At 44.8% G+C, this 17937-nt stretch overlaps 1 protein-coding gene across 50 annotated transcripts in view; it reads right to left on the bottom strand.

Annotated features, from left to right (window-relative positions):
* Nucleotides 1-17937, bottom strand: part of SORBS1 (sorbin and SH3 domain containing 1) — a 238682-nt gene that overhangs the window by 40028 nt on the left and 180717 nt on the right. For 46 of the 50 annotated variants that reach the window (XM_059900779.1, XM_059900787.1, XM_059900790.1 and 43 more), the window contains 5 exons: nucleotides 17646-17729; nucleotides 13582-13647; nucleotides 12928-13029; nucleotides 8583-8632; nucleotides 171-343 (listed from right to left, as the gene is read on the bottom strand). In XM_059900779.1, the coding sequence (XP_059756762.1) occupies nucleotides 171-343; nucleotides 8583-8632; nucleotides 12928-13029; nucleotides 13582-13647; nucleotides 17646-17729 (475 nt within the window). The remainder of the gene's footprint in view (nucleotides 1-170; nucleotides 344-8582; nucleotides 8633-12927; nucleotides 13030-13581; nucleotides 13648-17645; nucleotides 17730-17937) is intronic. The other 4 variants (XM_059900791.1, XM_059900831.1, XM_059900793.1 and 1 more) reach the window with 1 other exon arrangement.

The raw sequence follows: 17937 nt of genomic DNA, 5'->3' as shown, positions 1-17937 counted from the left end.
GGACTAGGAGGGCTCAGTGGCCTGGAAATGGATCTGAACAAGTCAAAACTTATCCCAGTAGCTGGAGGTTCACCCTCGCTGCCATCACCCCAGGAACGGGTGTGGATGGGCGAGAGATATCCTGATAGCCGTGTGGATGGGCGAGAGGCCTGCAGGCTTCGCCCAGTTACCTTTAGTTGAGGCCGAGCTGGATGGCCTCTTGAGCCCACTCAGGCCCTGGAGAGGGATATCTCCTCCTTCCAAGACGCTTTTATAAATCTGCCTCTCATTCTCCAAGCTGGTAAGATCCCCAGGAGCCCCATCTGATTCCCTCTTCACCGCGTGGAAGTTGGAAGAAAATACACTGAGAACAATGAAATTTTAAAAGAGAGAAGAAAAAAAAAGAGAGAGTAGGATTTAGTACTTTTAACAGTTTTCTAAAAAAGCACATTACCAGCTGAGGACAAGGAAACACACCTCCTGGCATCCCAGCCAAGCACCGTCCCTTCTAAAGGGCATTCTTATTTAGACATAGCGCTCTACAGACAAGGCAGGCCCACAGGTGCCCCGGAATGCTCCGGAATCGTGTCTAAACAGCAAGGTGCTCTATTTGAGATGACTGCCTTGTGTTTTAAAAGAATAACTCTGAGAAACACTGCCTGGGGATGGAGGGCAGGAGGGGGCGGGGCAGACAGGAGGTGGCTCTGGGGGCCCAGTGGTTGCACACAAGATGGGACCGTCAAGGACATGAGTGGAGCTTCTGACATGCTGCCAGCCAGAGTTGGCCATTTCAAGTCCACCAGCTGGATTATTTTTCTGGGTTGTTCCTCACAAGTGCTTTGACCAATGGAGCATTAAAATCAACAGTGAAAGGAGGTGGCCCAGCTGCCTTGGGTCTCCAGGAAAATCAGCCCCCAGGTGCAACCGGAAGCTGGGATTCTATGTATTCTTATCCCATTCACTGCTTTCAAAATTTGTATTCAGCACCTTAAGACATGTATTATGAGTATAAACGATTGCTTGTTTATATCCTTCATTTATTTTTATCTTGTTGAAAGTCTAGGTATTTTTGCAAGTTACCACAAATCCTTTTTGGAATGAGGTGGGGCACAGAAAATATTAAGAGCGCTTACTCACTGAACCCTCCCCCTCCCCTAATTCCAGTTTTCTATGCCCTCCCCCACCAACACACTGACATGTGGGCACGCGCACACGCGCGTGCACACACACTCACTCAGATCAGTGATGACCCCTTTTCCACAAAAGCACTCAGGCTCCTGCTAGGCTGCTTTTCAGTTCTACCAAATTCCATTTACCAGTATCAATATGGAATTTTTCCAGCTCTAAAGATGTAAACAGCTTGATGAAATTACTTCATCCCAATATTTATTATGAACATTATCAAGCGGAAAGAAAAGTTTAAGGAATTACAATAGTGAACACCCATATACCACTCCCAACCTAGATTCTACAAGGAACGCTGGGCTGCATTTGCTTCCTCATACATCTGTCCATCTCTTTCCTTCTATCCATGCATCACCATACAATCATTTTTATACTTCCCGCAGACTCTGGGTCCCCAGAGTTACACACAATGACGGCAACAGCAGCCATACACCCTGCTTGGTGAGATGGCCTATGTGCGGGGCAATGTGCTAAGTGCCCGATGATGATTCTCTCTTTAATTCCCACGAACGGTCCTACTTTCCCCATTTTCAGATGAGGACGAGGCACCGGGAGAGTCAGGCACTCATCAAAGCTGGCACAGTCAGTGGACGGGCGGCGCTGGAACTTGAACCTTGTCGTCGGGCACCACCGACGGTACTCTCGGCCGCTCTAACATTTCCCTACCACCTAGGAGGCAGCACCTTCCAAGAGCCCAGGCTCGCACATCACGGGGAAACAGGGCTTAAGAATGCTGGAGCTCCATGTGCGTCATCACCGCTGAGTGCCACCTGCCACGAATGCACCCCCGGGACAAGCGTATCCAGAGCCAGGAGTCAGAAGTGGAAAAGAGGTGGAAATTCTGTGGTAGGACAGGCAATGTCTCCACCTCAAAGTAGGCAAGTTCTCCGGAGCAATTCCATTGCTTCCAGCACTGGTAACACCCCCTCCCAGTCACCACCACTTCCTGGGCCCTTGCCATGTGCCCGCCACTGCTTTAAGGGCTTCATGTGCTCTATTCAGGGGACTGCCAGGCTATCAGGGCTCTCCCAGGCCCCTCCTCATTATCTCTGGCCTAGGTCAGGGGGTCAAATCTCTTGCCCTTTCCTCGGCCAAGACAGGAGAACATTATTGGGAATCTAAGGGGAAAGAAAAACAACCCTCAAAGCTGAGAACAAAAAGCATGTGAATGATGGGAATTCCCTGGTGGCCCAGTGGTTAGGATTCCATGCTTTCACTGCCAAGGACACGGGTTCAGTCCCTGCTCAGGGAAGATCCTGTGAGCCCAGCGGCATGGCCAAAAAAAAAAAAAAAAAGGCACGTGAATGAAGTGAGTCTACACGCAGCCCTCCAGGGTTTCTGTCTCAGAGAGAGGGCTCTGGAAAGGTCAGGATGGGGAAACACTCTTTATTTGCAGGTGCCCACTAGACTAAATCGGCCATGAGTATGCTCAATAAATATCTGTGGAATGAATAAAAGGTCACATTTTCAGAAAGTAAAAATTGGCACATATGATCTGATTAAGGATATGCTTTGATTTGTGAAATTGTGTATTTAGAAATTCTTTTACAAGTATAAGGATTATATCACATTCACTGAGGGCTCTTAGCTCCTGAAATCAGTGACCATGGAGTCATCAGAGGGGTGGAAAGAGAAAAACTACAGGGAATTAGGACGGCCTGAGCTCAGGCTGGCTGTCCTTACTGGTGCCCGCCTGGTCCCTGCTGGGAGGTGCCCACTCTCTCCCGCAGGCTCTGGGACAATGGCTGCACCCATGCTGCTTCTGGCTCTCCTGCTTCTGCCTGCAGGTGGCGTTCACCGACACCACCCAGGTTCTGATTAGTAAAAACCGTCACCTCTTGCTAGAGAGCTGGAGGACCCCTAAAGGTGACTTGCAAGGTTGTGGCACTATCTGCCAATTTAAATAAAGGTAAGCTCTTCTAAACTGGCTTTAAGTTTGAATTTCACAATGAAAAACAAATCTGCCCCTTTTCTAAATTTCCCCTTCACCGTCCACCCTCTTCTTTTTGGTTGCATTTTCTGATTTTGTCCTTCAGTTTAACCACATGTTTCTCCTTTTTTGTACAACCTCAACTAAGATCCATGCATATATGTCCTTGAGGCTCACCGACCAACAGCCTTTTTGGGAGGGGACAGTCTCTAAAGCCCTGCTCACCTTGGTTTGGGGTTACCAGATCCCCCTCGGCACTGGGGGAGTGCCTGACGGCAGTTTCTATTCTGCTGTCCTTCCCCTTGAATTGCCTCAGCCTCAGTCAGAACCTCCCACCCAATCCTCCCTAGTTCCTCCTCACTTTGTTTGGTGCTGACTCTCAGACGTGACCAGCTGCCTGACCCCATACCGCCTCTACCGCACCAGCTGTCAGAACCTCCCTCCCTCCCACCACTACCCCACCTCTGGCTTTACTCCACCCGTTATCACCATTTTTTCCTGCTTCCCCACCAGAACAACAAACCAGCACTCAGGAAACCTCTCAGAATGGATTTGCTTTAGCCAATTGTTTTCTTTCTGATACCAAAGCCAACATGCTTTTTCCACATGTGTAACACTTTGCAACTTAGGGGCTCCTTGTTTCAAAACAGTATCTAAAAGCTCTTGACCAATGTTTTTAAATATATCATCTCCATCAGACCTCCTAATGTTGGAAAGACGTACCATTTGTCCCACTGTCCCCAGAACTGAGGACCAGAGGGGTGAAGGCATTTGCAGAAGGTCACAGAGTTCCTGGGTCTTTGCTGTGTTCAAACAGATCAGAGAAGATGGGAAAACGAGCCAGGCTGATGGAGAAAGGCCCGATCAGGACTAGCAGCCCCCGATTGCTTCACAAAACAAGTCAAATTCAGCAGCTCAGCCCTCCGTAGCCTGAGCTGAGCTGTTTTCGGTTCGGAAAGAGCAAGCCGGGTGGGGAGAGGGGGGACAGTGCGGAGAACTCACCCTCTGGCTGAGATGCAGAGCTGGCTGCTGAGTTTCAAGGGGGATTCAATAAACACACACTCACTGAAAGGGTAAAGTGAGAGAAGAGAGCAATCATCTTAGGCCCAACTGTTTCAATCATGCTACCAGGAGGGCTCTGGAGGAGACAGGCAGGGTCCTGGCAGGCTGTGATTCCAGCCCGGCTCCAACGAGGAATGTGATTGCTGAGGCAAACCCACTCTGTTTAAAAACTTGGAAACAATCTGGTTCTCTCAGCCTCAATTTCTTTCATCTGCAAAACTAAAAGGTGCAAAGAGATTGTCCATGAAATCCACGCTCAAATCCGTAATCTATGTAGACCTTTCTTTTGAGTTCCAGACACAGACATTTAACTGCCTTCTAGACACCCTCACCGACATGGTCCTCAGGCATCTTAAACCCAACCTGTCCCAAACCAACCCCAGCTCTGTTCCTCTGTCTTCCTTCACCCGAGCCAGAAATCCAGGGGCATCAACCCCCTCCTCCCTCCCCTTGCTCCCCAGACCTAAGCAGTCACCAGGTCCTGCTTACTCCCTGCCCTTGACAGAGCTCACATTAATCCTGCTCTCTCCCTCCCAGGACTGCTCATGACCACTTGTCTATACCTCTGCTGGAAGCACATCACCACTCCCGGAGCCTGCAGCCCTGACTCCCTCCAATCATATCTGCAAATCACTGCCAATGATATTTCTAGAGAAGATCTCAATTTGTCATTCCACTGCTGATTTTATTCATGCCACAAATATTTACTCAGCACCTACTAAGTGTCAATCACTCTCCTAGGTGGAGATTCAACAGAGGACAAAACAAAAAATTCCAGCCTCATGAATTCACTGTTGAAAATCATTTGGTGTTTTCAGGAAAAAAAAAGAAAGTAACTGTTTCTAGACTTTGGGGAAGGGAGTCTAGACAATCTTAAAGCCTTTTGTACTGCATGAAAAAAATTTTTTGTATTTATAATGTAATGCTACTGTCATTCACTTTTTATTTGCTGCTGCTCTATAAAACCTTTCTTTCATTCTCCCCAAAACAGAGATGCTTACTCCTTCTTGGGTCCCATCATTGAATTTACCACACTGCATTCTGATTGTCATGTACAAGTGTGTAATTTCCCAATGACACTCTGAGCCCCTTGAGGCCAGGCAGTTTATCTTATGAATCATTGTATGCCTGGTGTCTAGCACTGTTGTTCACCAAATACATATTAGCGGAAAAAAATGATTCTATGAAATTACATGCCTACAAGCACACAGATTTCTGACATTTTTAAGGACCAGGGGAGTCTCTAATCTTTCATGTAGCTCTTCAGGTAATGATTTGTGTTTTGATCTTACATTAGATTAAGGGAAATAATGTTTTCTCTAGTGGACCATCACCATTTAGGAAAGAGCAGCTTGTTGTTGAGTGCCACCTGCTGGCCAAATAAAGTAAAGCTCTTTGGTTAGGCAAAAAAATGTATTCGTGCCAATCAATGCCGAAATGATAAGTCATGATGAAAATACACCGCTGACTTATAGATCTGATAACTCCAGGGAATTAAATTCAAAATGGGACATACACTATGATTACAAGTATGAAAGATATATTTTTTGAGAGGAAGGACTGATGTTGTATTAGGATATTGGGGCTATGGGTGAATTTCTTCCTTTCTCTTCCCAGGTTCTTCTAATATTGTGATATGGAATCATGCTAATAAAATGCTAAACTGCAGTCTGCTCAAGATGTGAAAGTAGATTTAACACAACACCATCACTTCTCCAGTGACCACAGAGTTTTTGATCCTGGGCTATCGGTGACTCCTCTTTCTTCAGCCCTTGGGTTAAGTCAAGCCTTGCCAACGTTTCTTTCACATGTTTTGTGTCCATTCAGTGAAAGGGGCCAGATTCAGTTCACAAGCAGCCTGCCTCAGTGCTAAGCAAATTGGATTCTAGTTAATTAAGATTCACAGATGCATTTATTTATTCAACAAACACTTATTGTGCATTTTCATACGTATCAGGCACTGATACACTTATGTTGACTCCTCACCAATTCCAAATACTGAAAAACCTAACTCATTTGAACAAACTGGGAGAAAACCAAGCCTGAATTACTGAAAAATCCCCACATGGAAGAACGGCAGGAGGGAAAAGCTCATCTATTCCTGTCAAGTGTTTCATGAGAGCTGGGCTATGGCTGAAAAACAGAGGTCTCTGGACCTATTTCTGTGATACAAATACAGTGCTTGGTAAATTAACACATCAAATATCTATGTACACCAGTACTCAGAGTGTCTGAAAGCAATCTGCTCTTTTAAAAAGTCTGCATGAGTCCCCCTCAATCCTGCTAACACACTATTACACAAATGGTTAAGCTGTTTTTTAAATCACTCAAAACAGTAAACCCTAGCATGCCTTTGGTTCATTACCCAATTTTGAATCAGCATTGGTGCAGGTGAGAGTTTACTGCTGCCACCAGCAGATCTTGGCGGTCTCCTGGCCTAGAACGTCATTGCTCCTACTCTGGTGGTAGTTCTGCCACACACAGCTGTGGAACCTGGGCACACACTACCTTTCTGTGCTTGTTTCCTCACCTATAAAATGGGGATTAAAAAGTAATGCCTGATCCTGAAATGTTGAGGACTAAATGAGGTAAAGTATATACAATGCTAAGCACAGGGCCTGGCACATAGTAAATGCTCAATAAGTCGTTAAAATTATCATTTCATTCAAGACCTGCACTCTTAACTCTGATATCCTGTGGGAGCTGCCTCCTGAATACTTTTAACCTCTACAATCTATTTCATTCAGTTGCCACATTGCCTTTTTATTTACTAACATTTATTTATTTATTTTTTTGCGTGTTTTGCCCCTGAAACTATTAGGGGACTGCATCTTATGCTCCAATTAGAATACCCAGCATAGGGACTTCCCTGGTGGCACAGTGGTTAAGAATCTGCCTGCCAGGACTTCCCTGGTGGCGTAGTGGTTAAGAATCCACCCGCCAATGCAGGGGACACAGGTTCAAGTCCTAGAGTCCAGGAAGATCCCACATGCCGCAGAGCAACTAAGCCCGTGCACCACAACTACTGAGCCTGCGTTCTAGAGCCCATGAGCCACAACTACTGAGCCCTCGTGCCACAACTACTGAAGCCCACGCGCCTAGAGCTTGTGCTCTGCAATGAGAAGCCACCACAAGGAGAAGCCCACACACCGCAACAAAGAGTAGCCCCCGCTCGCCACAGCTAGAGAAAGCCCGCACACAGCAACGAAGACCCAACACAGCCAAAAATAAATAAATAAATTTATATTAAAAAAAAAAAAAAAGGATACCCAGCATAGTGCCTTAGATCTGGTAGAAATTCACTCAGCCAGCCACCTGAAGCAATTTTTCACCAAAGTGCCCTAATCCCAGCTCACTGACTTTCAAATGAAACTACTCTTGCAAAAGGCCTTCTTTGGCAAGATATGATAGGTTGGATATGCCCAAGTGACCATAATATTTGCCCCCATAAACTCAGCATTCAGACCAAGTCAGGCGTCTATTTGAAGAGGTGAACTTTGCTCATTGTGGACTTACCCAACCCAAATGGAACAGGTAATAGTGTGCCTTTCCTCCTTGTCATATTTCAAAGAATGAGATACAGATGATGATATAATGGTGATGAGATGAGAAGCTGCTCCTACCAGAACAGCTCCCAAATCTATAGGGTGCACCAGGCAGTGTGGAGATGCAGTCCTTGCCCTCATGGAGTTCATAGTTTATTATAGTTATAAAAATACAAGAGCATAAGTCAGGTATACAGCAACAGCAGTAAGTGCCATAAGAGGTACTAATATGAGACTGGGTATAGGAAGGATCCGTTAGGGCCCATTTATACAAGCTAAAGTGCTGGCTATTCACCATGTTTGTAAGGGTAGGGAGCAGCACTGAAACATTTTCGGCTGGGATAACAGCTGCATAGTAAAGTACAAAGACAAGTAATCTAGGAGAGGACCTGGGATGGTTTGGGGACGGGAAAGGAGTCTGGTGGTTACCCCATGAAGAAGTGCGTGGGGAGTGCATTCATCACTCAGGCAGAATTCTAAGAATTGGTATGGGGGAATAAACCAAGATCTCTGAGAATCAGACAAGTTAGCCCCTTCTTGGCTCCATCTTTCCTTGTGATACGTCCAGCCCGAGGACCTCACCCCACCCCCGCCTTTATACCAGATGTGGCCTTAGTCACACACTCCGTTCCCCCAAAGATCAGCACACATTCTAAAGGTAAAGATGCCAACACAGGGAAAAGCTTATCAAAGGTAAAATGAATCAACACAAAATTAATTTGGAAAAGGAGGAGAAAAAAAATAATTTGAAGACGATAATTGCTACTTATCACCAAACTGTACATCATTCAAATCCACTAGACTGATAACAAAATACAACACAAGCCTCTTCCCGTTTCTGATATTTAATACATCAAGCCATGTAAACAGTGATAACTTACTATCCAGGAGGCTCTGAAGAAATTTCCGGAGTGGGGCTGACTGCTGAGCTCTGTAAATGTCAAAAAAAAAAAAAAAAAAAAAAAAAGAATGTAGATGACTTACTTCGACTCAGATATTTCAAGCCAAGGGGAAAACGAGAGAAGTCCCTTTCCTTTCCTAGTTTAGATGAAGCCCTCTGGGAGATGGGGAGCTCGGCTGGAAAAGTCTCAGTGCTGGTGGAAGGCGGTGCTCTTTCTCTAGAAGGAGGACTTCTGGGCTTTTGCCTCCCAGTGGCTGCAACCAGGGCTCTCTGGGTGGGTCGGGAGACGCCCCACTCCTTACATTTATCTCCAGTCGCAGGCCCACTGGAAAGATGGCCCACCGCTTGGCAACAGGCACTAGTGACATGGACAGCACCCTCCAGCAGCTTATCCCCCCACCCTCGGAGCCCCTGCCAAGCCCACCAGACTCCTTCATGCACCCACATGCCTCAACCAGAGTGTCACCCAACACTTCAGGTACAGAACATACAAAAATGCATTTTACGGTGCTTTGTGTCCACCTAGGGGGGTGGGATAGGGAGGGTGGGAGGGAGACGCAAGAGGGACGGGATATGGGGATATGTGTATACATACAGCTGATTCACTCTGTGATACAGCAGAAACTAACACACCATCGTAAAGTAATTATACTCCAATAAAGATTTTTTTAAAAAATGCATTTTAAAAGACTGTACTTTTAGATCATTTATTTACCCCTGCAGATTGAGAAGTGTGGAAATTGGGAGAAATGCAGTTTCACAAAACCTATTAATGACCATTTCAGCGTGACGGGAGGGAACATGTTATCAAATTACAGGCCCCTATGCACAAGGAAGAAAACCAAGAGTCTATGCAGAGAAAAAGCAGCATAATTACAGAGTTTAGGGTTTCTATTGTCTTGGAGAAAGAAAGGCAAAGGGTTCAATATATTTGTTTTTAAAAATAATGTGTTAGTTGAATACATCAACATAAAAGTTAACGTTTAAAGATACTCCTGGGAATTCCCTGGCCGTCTGGTGGTTAAGACTCTGCGCTTCCACTGCCGGGGGCACGGGTTCGATCCCTGGTCGGGGAACTAAGATTCCGCAAACCACACAGCGCGACCAAAACCAAAAGCTCCTACCTCTACTAATGACCACTTCAAGGAAAACAAGCTCTGTGGAGGAGAAGAGGTACTTGGGGAAAGGAGAGAAGGAAAAACACCAGGAGAAGGAAAAGGAAGAGATTGGGAAAGAGGGAGGATGACGGGAGAGGAGGCAGCCTTCGTCAGGGGCTCACCCCCAGCCCTCCTCTGCCCTCCACCCCCACTGCTCCTGAGAAGGCACTGCTCTCACCTCCACACCCATCCTTCCAGTCCCTTTGCCCGCACTGGTCTCCCAGCCTTGGCACCTGCCCCGTTGTGGGTCTCCATCTTGGAAGAACTTTTGCACAAGCCTGCTGAGTCCTCTGGAAACATCCCCCTTCCTTCCTTCCTTCCACAATCACATGTTGCCAATCAGTGCTGTATCCCTGGAGGCTCCCCTGATTCTTCACCACATACTCTACCTCCCATCAACTACTTACCCAGCAACCTCGGAAGTTTTTAGAAGCCTCTTGGTTACCAAGTGCACTGACCTTCCCTCAGAGTCTATTTTTGGGGGACCCCTCGGGCAACTCTCATACTTGCTCCATCTCTCACGTTTCCTCCTCACTCTGGTTTTCTCTGACCTGCCCCTCTCCTCCTGTTCTGTGTCATCCAACATCCCGATGGGTAGTTGCCTGTCTCCCATCCTTTCTCTCTGCATGACTCTCTCTTCTATCTGTAATCTACTCCCAGGTTGGGTGTCTCCACCTGCTCCCAGGGCTTCAACCATCACTTCTCTTCAGGTGACTCGGATTGACTTTCGACCTCCCTGCCTCTCATGAGACCTAGTTTTCTATTTCCAACTGTGTACTGGATATTCCCTATATGATACCAAACCAACACCTCAAAAATAAACCACCTTAAACCACCTCCTTCACCTTACCTCTGCACTGATTTTCTCCCCACCTTTCTTATGTGACATACTGATGTCCCCATTCTTCCAGGTTCCTGGCGAAAACCCTACAGTTGTCTGTGTCTCCTTCCCATTCCCCAATTCTTTGTTCTTCACACCAATTAGTTAAAATGTCCCACTGCAATTTCCTCTGTGATTTCACATCTACCCTCATTCCTTCATGCTGGTGCCACTGGAGTACTCACCCCTACATGCCTGGACTGCTACAGTAGCCTCCTTGACCTCTCAACCTCCAACTGGAGGTTATCCCTTCAGTTCAACCTCTCTAGAGCGAGGACACTAACCTTCCTAAAACACTAGTCCTGAATTACATCATTGACTTGAGGGCAAAATCAACCATCTCTTTAACCATATTTTTGGAGTCTCTACAACCCAGGGTCAACCCTCTCTTCCCAAACCTGCCTTCCACTATTATCACCCCAAATTTTCTATTACAGATGAATTCATCTACTTTATTCCTGAATCCATCCTAAACACGTTCACTTTTGTGCTCTCTACCATGCCTCAAATGGATGGCCCCCACTTTCGCCATGTACCTAAATTCCATCAATCCCTTAAGATCCTGGCCGACTCCTGAGAAGTCTTCCCTGATTTCCTGGAAGATTTCCCCCTCTTCTGAACACTTAGAGGCCGTAGCGTTCATTTAGCTCTTACCAGGCACTGCTGTGTACTGTTGGAGATCTTTTATTTATGAGTGTGACTAAGCTGTCACATTCTTGAAGGCAAAGTCCACTCTTGTGCTGATTTAGAACCTCCCTCAGCACGTCACACACACGTTAGGGACTACGGGCAACGCGTAATTGAACCAATGCCAAGATGACTCATTCATGCATCAGACACCTCTTCGGGCCCACCTAGCCCCAGGCAGGGTTGTAGGTACTGGATGCCATCTCTGCCCCAAGGAGGCTGCGGTTACTGCAGTAGTTCTCTAGCTGCTGTCCATCCTGCCACATGTTACAGGACCACTCTTATTACAGTACTTTGAAAAAAGTGCCTGCTGATTCATTTCGGGCTCCCCTCTGGCCCCCCAGCTCACTTCAGGACTTACCTGCAGCCACAGTTCTCCTTTAGACCCAGCTCAGACCTCCATTCCCACAGCAGCTACAGCTGGTGCCAGTCTCCGCCCTGGTTGGAGACTCAGCGCCCCACTATGCTCACCCCGTCACGCATCTGCCTGATGGCATGCACCGTCGCTCACCTTCTGTGCTCCCCTGGGCCTAACCGCTGGTCCTGCCGGCTACCTCGTCCTTCGGTGACTCTGAATTCCCAAATCCTAACTCCCCTGGATCTGCTTGCAGTGCTTGGCTTCTGCCCCTCTTGTCCCAGGCCCCCCTGGCTGCGGCCATAATCACCTGCTTTGAGTCTCTGGCTCTACATGACTTCGTACCCAAGTCACACACACTGGTGGCCTGACCCTCCTTGTCTCAGTTCTGCTTAAGAATAACATGGTCCGTTAGCATTTTTTCCACTTCTCCTGCCACAGTCTGTGGACGTCCCAGCCTCATCGGCAGTGTCCGCATTCCTTTTTTATTTTCTATAAAGATACCCTTTCCTTGTAAGCATCTCCTTTGTTTTGTCAGGGAGCCCTGGGGGTAGTTCTCCAAACATTTGGTATTTTTCTTCGCCTTGGGAGCCCATTTACCCTGGACTCTCTCTTTTTCTGACATATCCTTTAATAAACCACATTGGGACATAGCTCCCTTTAAAAATATCAATGTAGGCAGAGTTTCAAACGCTTGTGGCCAGGCTCTCTGGCCTCCAGAGTGCATTTTTTCATTAAGAACTTTCTGACCTTTCAAATTACAAATACTACTATTCTGACAGTGCCTTGCACGCAAGAGGCACTCGAATCACAGCCGCTGTGTTTTGGAAAATGATCTCTGAGGTTGGTATCTCCCAAGGCTGCAAAAAAGACACGGAAGTTGCCCCAAAAAGGCTCCCTGAAAATTCAGAGAAGGTATACACACAAGGGGGCAGAAGGGGAGTTAAAAGGGTGACCCCTTGAAAGCAGAGAAAGAGGATGGTAAGCGGGGGTAAGGGGGAGCAGTTAAATCACCAGCCACCCTGCATATATATTTGAAAAATCCCCTTTAAGGAAGATGCCAAGCTCAAAAGAAATCCAAACAAAAATTAAGTTGGGGGGTCAGGGGTGATCTAAAACAGGAGTCAGAAAGCCATGCAGCTTAAAAATGCCCAGCATACCCATTCATCACCCCAACTACATCAAAAACCATAGAACAAAGAAGAAAGCAAAGGGAACTGAGGGCACGAGAACAACTCGGAAATACCTGTGACAGGTTTGCACTGGGTGCTTTATTAAGCGTCTCCGTTTTTTCTAAATCTGCCTCTAACTCTGTTTGGCAGAGGTTGAGATCTTTTTCTAGATTAGTCTGGTTCAAGAAAGAAAAGATGGGAAAGAGTGTTTTAGTTAGGAGGAAAGGCAGACAGCATGGAAGGTTACGTTTGAAAAATGAGTTTGTTTAGTATCATACATTACTAAGGCAAAGATGGCATGACTAAAACACAAGAGCTTACTAGAAATGAGTTAAAGACAGGAAAACAGAGAATGCAACATTAGGCATAGAGAATATAAATCCTGTGGTAATCAGAGCTCCAAAACTCTACTTGCTAGAGAGAGGAACTACACAGACCCCAAAAACCTACCTTTTAGGAAATACCTATTTTCTCTTTTTCAGAGTATGGTGACTATGACACATACTATATGTCAGAAGAATAAGCAATTGCTTTAAAAACCTCTACACATTAGTATAAGTCTTAGAGACTTTGTTAAACTGTTTTATCACCAAGCCAAAAAAAAAAAAAAAAAAAGTTACAATCAAGTTAAAAATAAAAGGGGGGGGGATTTAATAAAAGAAAAAAGCCCACAACACACGCACACTAGCCAGGCCAGAGCGCACACACACAGCGCACAGTGGAATTACCTTTCTATCCTCTCTAGGAAGGATAGAGCAGTCTCCAGGAGTATAATCCCATATCTTTTTGGGAGGCTGACGGGAAGCAGAGGAGGAAATGAAGAAATGAGCGTAAAGACATAAAGACAAACATGGAGACCGGCTCAAACCAAGAGGGGCAACGCTAGGAGAACTGTCTCAACACAGAAAAGTGAACTAAAAAACAAAAGGAGCGGGCACCCTGTCTCCTGAGGCCACCTGGGGACCCCATGGAACTCAGGAGCTGGAAATGTTAAAGTGGGAGGTTTATTTCTGCATCTCTGTCTCAAGAGTCAATCACTGGTGGATTCTACATATTGAAAACTTTAAAAAGAACAAAGGAAAAAAAAATAAAGCATTAACACCAATTTGAACAAAAACAAACATTTAAATTCCTCATTGTTCTTTTCCAACTAAGATGGACACTGAGAGCCTACATTTTGGGAGCTAGTCTTCTCCCCTGTAAAATTCATTATGTCTTCATAAACGTGTGAATTTGGAGATCCGACCAAGGGTGGGTACATGGTGCTAAACGTGCTTCCTGTGGCTTGTGGCAATGAAATCCATGTATGAAACAGGTGTTAAATATTGCACTGTAGAACTAGACAATTTCACTAGATAATTTTTTAAAAATCTCCTTTTACAGTTTAACTAGACTTTGATAATACTGCTGATGGTAGAGTCAAACCTCCCATCTCTCTTAGAGAGCAGAGTTTTTACTTTGAATTTAAACAGTGAACTGTAAGGTTATTTTTATTTTCTCCTTTAACTGTTCATGTTAGAATTAGAACTGCATTCCCGAAGTAGAAATCTGCCAGGAGAATTGTTTTAAGCGGGGTCCAGAGGGTAGGACACCTGGAAGTTACAGGCCACTTCTATCTTTGCAACCTCTCTTTCACTAAGTAAACCTTCTTGTTCTGCCCACTTACACTTGAAATTTCTTACACAGTGACCTCTGAGGAGATGAGATCATTAATAACTCCTATCATTCTGTGCAAATTTCATCATAACCAACTCTATGGAAGCATTCAAATTAGTTTTACATTTTGCCTTGAGCTTACTTACAGAAATCACATCAATTTCTGTAGGAATTAGGGGGAGAAAAAAGAAGAAAAAGCTGACACTCCAGGCCAAATAAAAAGTAATGGATTTTACAAATGAAACGTAATTGATTCCAAGGTGCCTTCACCAGTAACTTGTGTATGTAATATAAATTGCGTATATGCTGCAATTTGTAAAGTAAGTGCCACTGACAATTACCATTCATCTTTAAGCACTTAATACAGTTGGACTGTTCATCTGGGGATGGAGATGTTTTCAAGTCACTGATGGTAGCCCTACTCATTTACTTACTGCAAAAAATAAGACAGTGTTTACAAATTAAATTGGTTTTAAATAATCTTCCCCCAAATGGTCCCTGGAGTCTTAAATTAGTTGATATCCTACAACTCATTAGACCTAAAAGGTATTACAGTCAGGAGCTTGCTGAAACTTCAGTTCATTTTGGGTGGCTTTAAGTGAAGGGGCCAAGGAAGAAAGGAGTTCAGGCTAAATGTCTAAAGTTCTGGCAGGCTTTACTAGGGGGAAGTGGGTCCTAGGTTCATGTGGTGTAAAAAGGAGAAACGATGATCCACATGGTTGATAGGAGTTTTAATTTCATTCCGCTTCTGAATGACCGAAAAATCTTCCAAAACAACTGCCATGGATTACACCCCTTTTATTTATGTCTCTTGCTCTTTTGTGGCCCAGAGTTGATTGCGATAGGAGAGAAGTGAAGAAAAAACTTCTCCCCATCACACCTTCCTCCCAGACTCTGGGAGTAATATCCAGTCATCAACCTGGTTCAACCAGATAACAAGCCCACCCTTAGGATGACTCAGGCCATAAGGACCCGTTCACCTCAGTGCTGTTCCTCAGGATACAGGCATTGATGAAGCTATTTTGGCAAGTCTTCAAAAGTATCATCTTTTATTACTTTAAAAGACCTACGCAAAAAAAAGGTAGTCCCATTTAAGAAGGACTCTAAGGTCTATGCAAGGAACACTCTGGCTTCAGAGCAAATGACATTTTGGAAAAGCATCACTAAGTCTTTAAATAATTAAGAGGCAGTTAGGACAATAGGGTAGGAATACAAATTATAGGAAGGTCCCCGTACGCAGATGGACCGTGTTGTCAACGTTTGTCTGGATTGGTTGTGTGGGCTCAGGCTAGGCTATGGTTTCCAGCAGAAACAATGCTAATTCACGGAGCTATTCACAGAGCCTATCTAAATATGCTGTGACTGAAATGCTGTCTACTGCTAACGAAAGGAGTATCATTTACGATGACAGATTTAATAAAACAAACCAATCACAATTAATTAGAAAAAAATGGCTTCATAACTTTTCCTAAAAGTTAACATTTCAGTAAAACTAATATAGTTATTTGTTATCTGGCAAATGAGGAGATGGCTAGAAATTTGTGGATTCTGAACAGGGTTTCAAAACTCAATGGCATAGACTCCTTATTATAAACAATTTAAAGCTAATATCTTTTGCTTTCTCTGATGAAAGCATGGCATTATCATTGTGTGTACCAATCATGGTCTTTTTTTTGAGGGGGCAGGGGTACACATTTCTGCAGGTTTTTTGTGAGATAATTGAGCAGGTTTTAAGAAAAAGAAAAGGAAAAGGGTTAGGATACTGTTAAATCTTTGCATGTGGAAGAGACTGCGTGAGCTAGACTTCATTGATGTGTGAATGGTGGACAGCAGAGAAAACAGGGAGAGAGAGGAGAAGTGAGGTGTGTACCAAAGCTTTGGGGAGGGGAGGAGACGGTGCAGACTTTGGGTTGGATGCTTCCCTCTCTGCTGGTCATTAGGTGGCGCTGTTCATCCAGGACACCTTGGCTGACATTTGGTGACAGTGTCAGGGAGGGGACAAAGTGGGAGGAATGCCTGTTCCTACAAGAAGGGGTGTTTGCAAGGCAGGTGCTCCTAACTCAGAAAATGACTGAACATTCAAACAAAGCTCAGCAATTCCAGAGCAACAGTTAAATTTCTCCGTCTTCATCTTCATTAAAAATGTACTACAGAATTTAACATTTTACTGAACTATAAAGTTAACTGCTATCTGCAAATAAAACTATCATTCTAAATCATGGTGATTCAAACGCCGGATTCAATGCTTAAAGTCTCATACAAACATCTAATAAAATGTTTTATTTTTATACACTAAATCCCTCCACCTGTAAATTCTTTTTGCAGCTGTAATAATTAAGACTTTAAAGTAACTGGAGCTTTAAAGTCAGTTTCCAGTCATCTCCAGTGGAAAAAGGAGCTCAATTCTCCCTTCGGTTTGATACTCCTTTGGGTACAAGGCCAAGAAAATCCTCCTTTAAGTGCCAAAAATCAATTTGTACCAAAGCGAACTCAGACACATCACAGGGAAGCTACAGGCTATTGGGCTGAATACTAAGTTTGCTAGAATTCCTCACTCTCATTTCTAATTTTGGGAAATATTATCCTACCTCATAGAAATCATTCCCTAAAAGTCGCCTGTAACAGGATGGCATTCGAGGATCACCTCTGCATAGAGAGGACCTTTTCCACTTGCGCTGGCACTTCCCTTGCATGCGTGCTTCTAAAATTTCTATTTAAAGCAGTGACAGTGCTGGTCTTTCTCAGTGTGTAATGCATTTTCCTGGTTGTCTTTGGTATACCATGAAGACTTTGGTCAAGGAACTGAACCAAAGGCCGAAATAATGCAATCTACAAGGTGTGTGATATTTGTTGCTAGTGGTGGGAGGTCCTGAAACAAGCAATGACTTAGCCATGTCTCCTGGGGGATTTTCTAGCAAGAAACACTGTCCAGAGCTCACTGTCCTTTCTTGGTGAAGTAAAGCAATGGGAAGCTCACAGGTTGTAGCGAGAATAGACAATCCCACCACTGACAGCCAACAAGGCTGCTCCCCACTTCCTGAATTCTTTACAAATAGGTCTGATTTTTTAGCAGCAACAATGCATCAACAGCACTATTAAAAAAGGTGTCTATAACCACTGAAGCTATTAAACTTACCGGTTTCCCAAACTCCAATTCCGAAAAGAATTTATACCAAGGTTCATTCTTTAAATCTATCTCTTCTGGGCTTATATCCCGACTCTATAGGGGTTGGTGATAGGGGAAATGGAAGAGAGAGAAGGATAACATTATGCAGAGATTACATAGGAACCGGCCAGTAGAGATGCAGTGGTTTCCAGAAATATACAGCACCTGCATTTAACAGCAGCGATCATCCGTTTCTTTATTGACATGAGCAAAATCAGGGGAGCTGAAACAGGCGGGAAAGGATGTGTTTATGAAAACAGGC

The sequence above is a fragment of the Balaenoptera ricei genome, chromosome 16 (genome assembly GCF_028023285.1).
Source record: "Balaenoptera ricei isolate mBalRic1 chromosome 16, mBalRic1.hap2, whole genome shotgun sequence".
NCBI lineage: Eukaryota > Metazoa > Chordata > Mammalia > Artiodactyla > Balaenopteridae > Balaenoptera > Balaenoptera ricei.
Note: the sequence above shows the minus strand (reverse complement) of the source record. Positions and strands in the feature narration are given on the sequence as shown.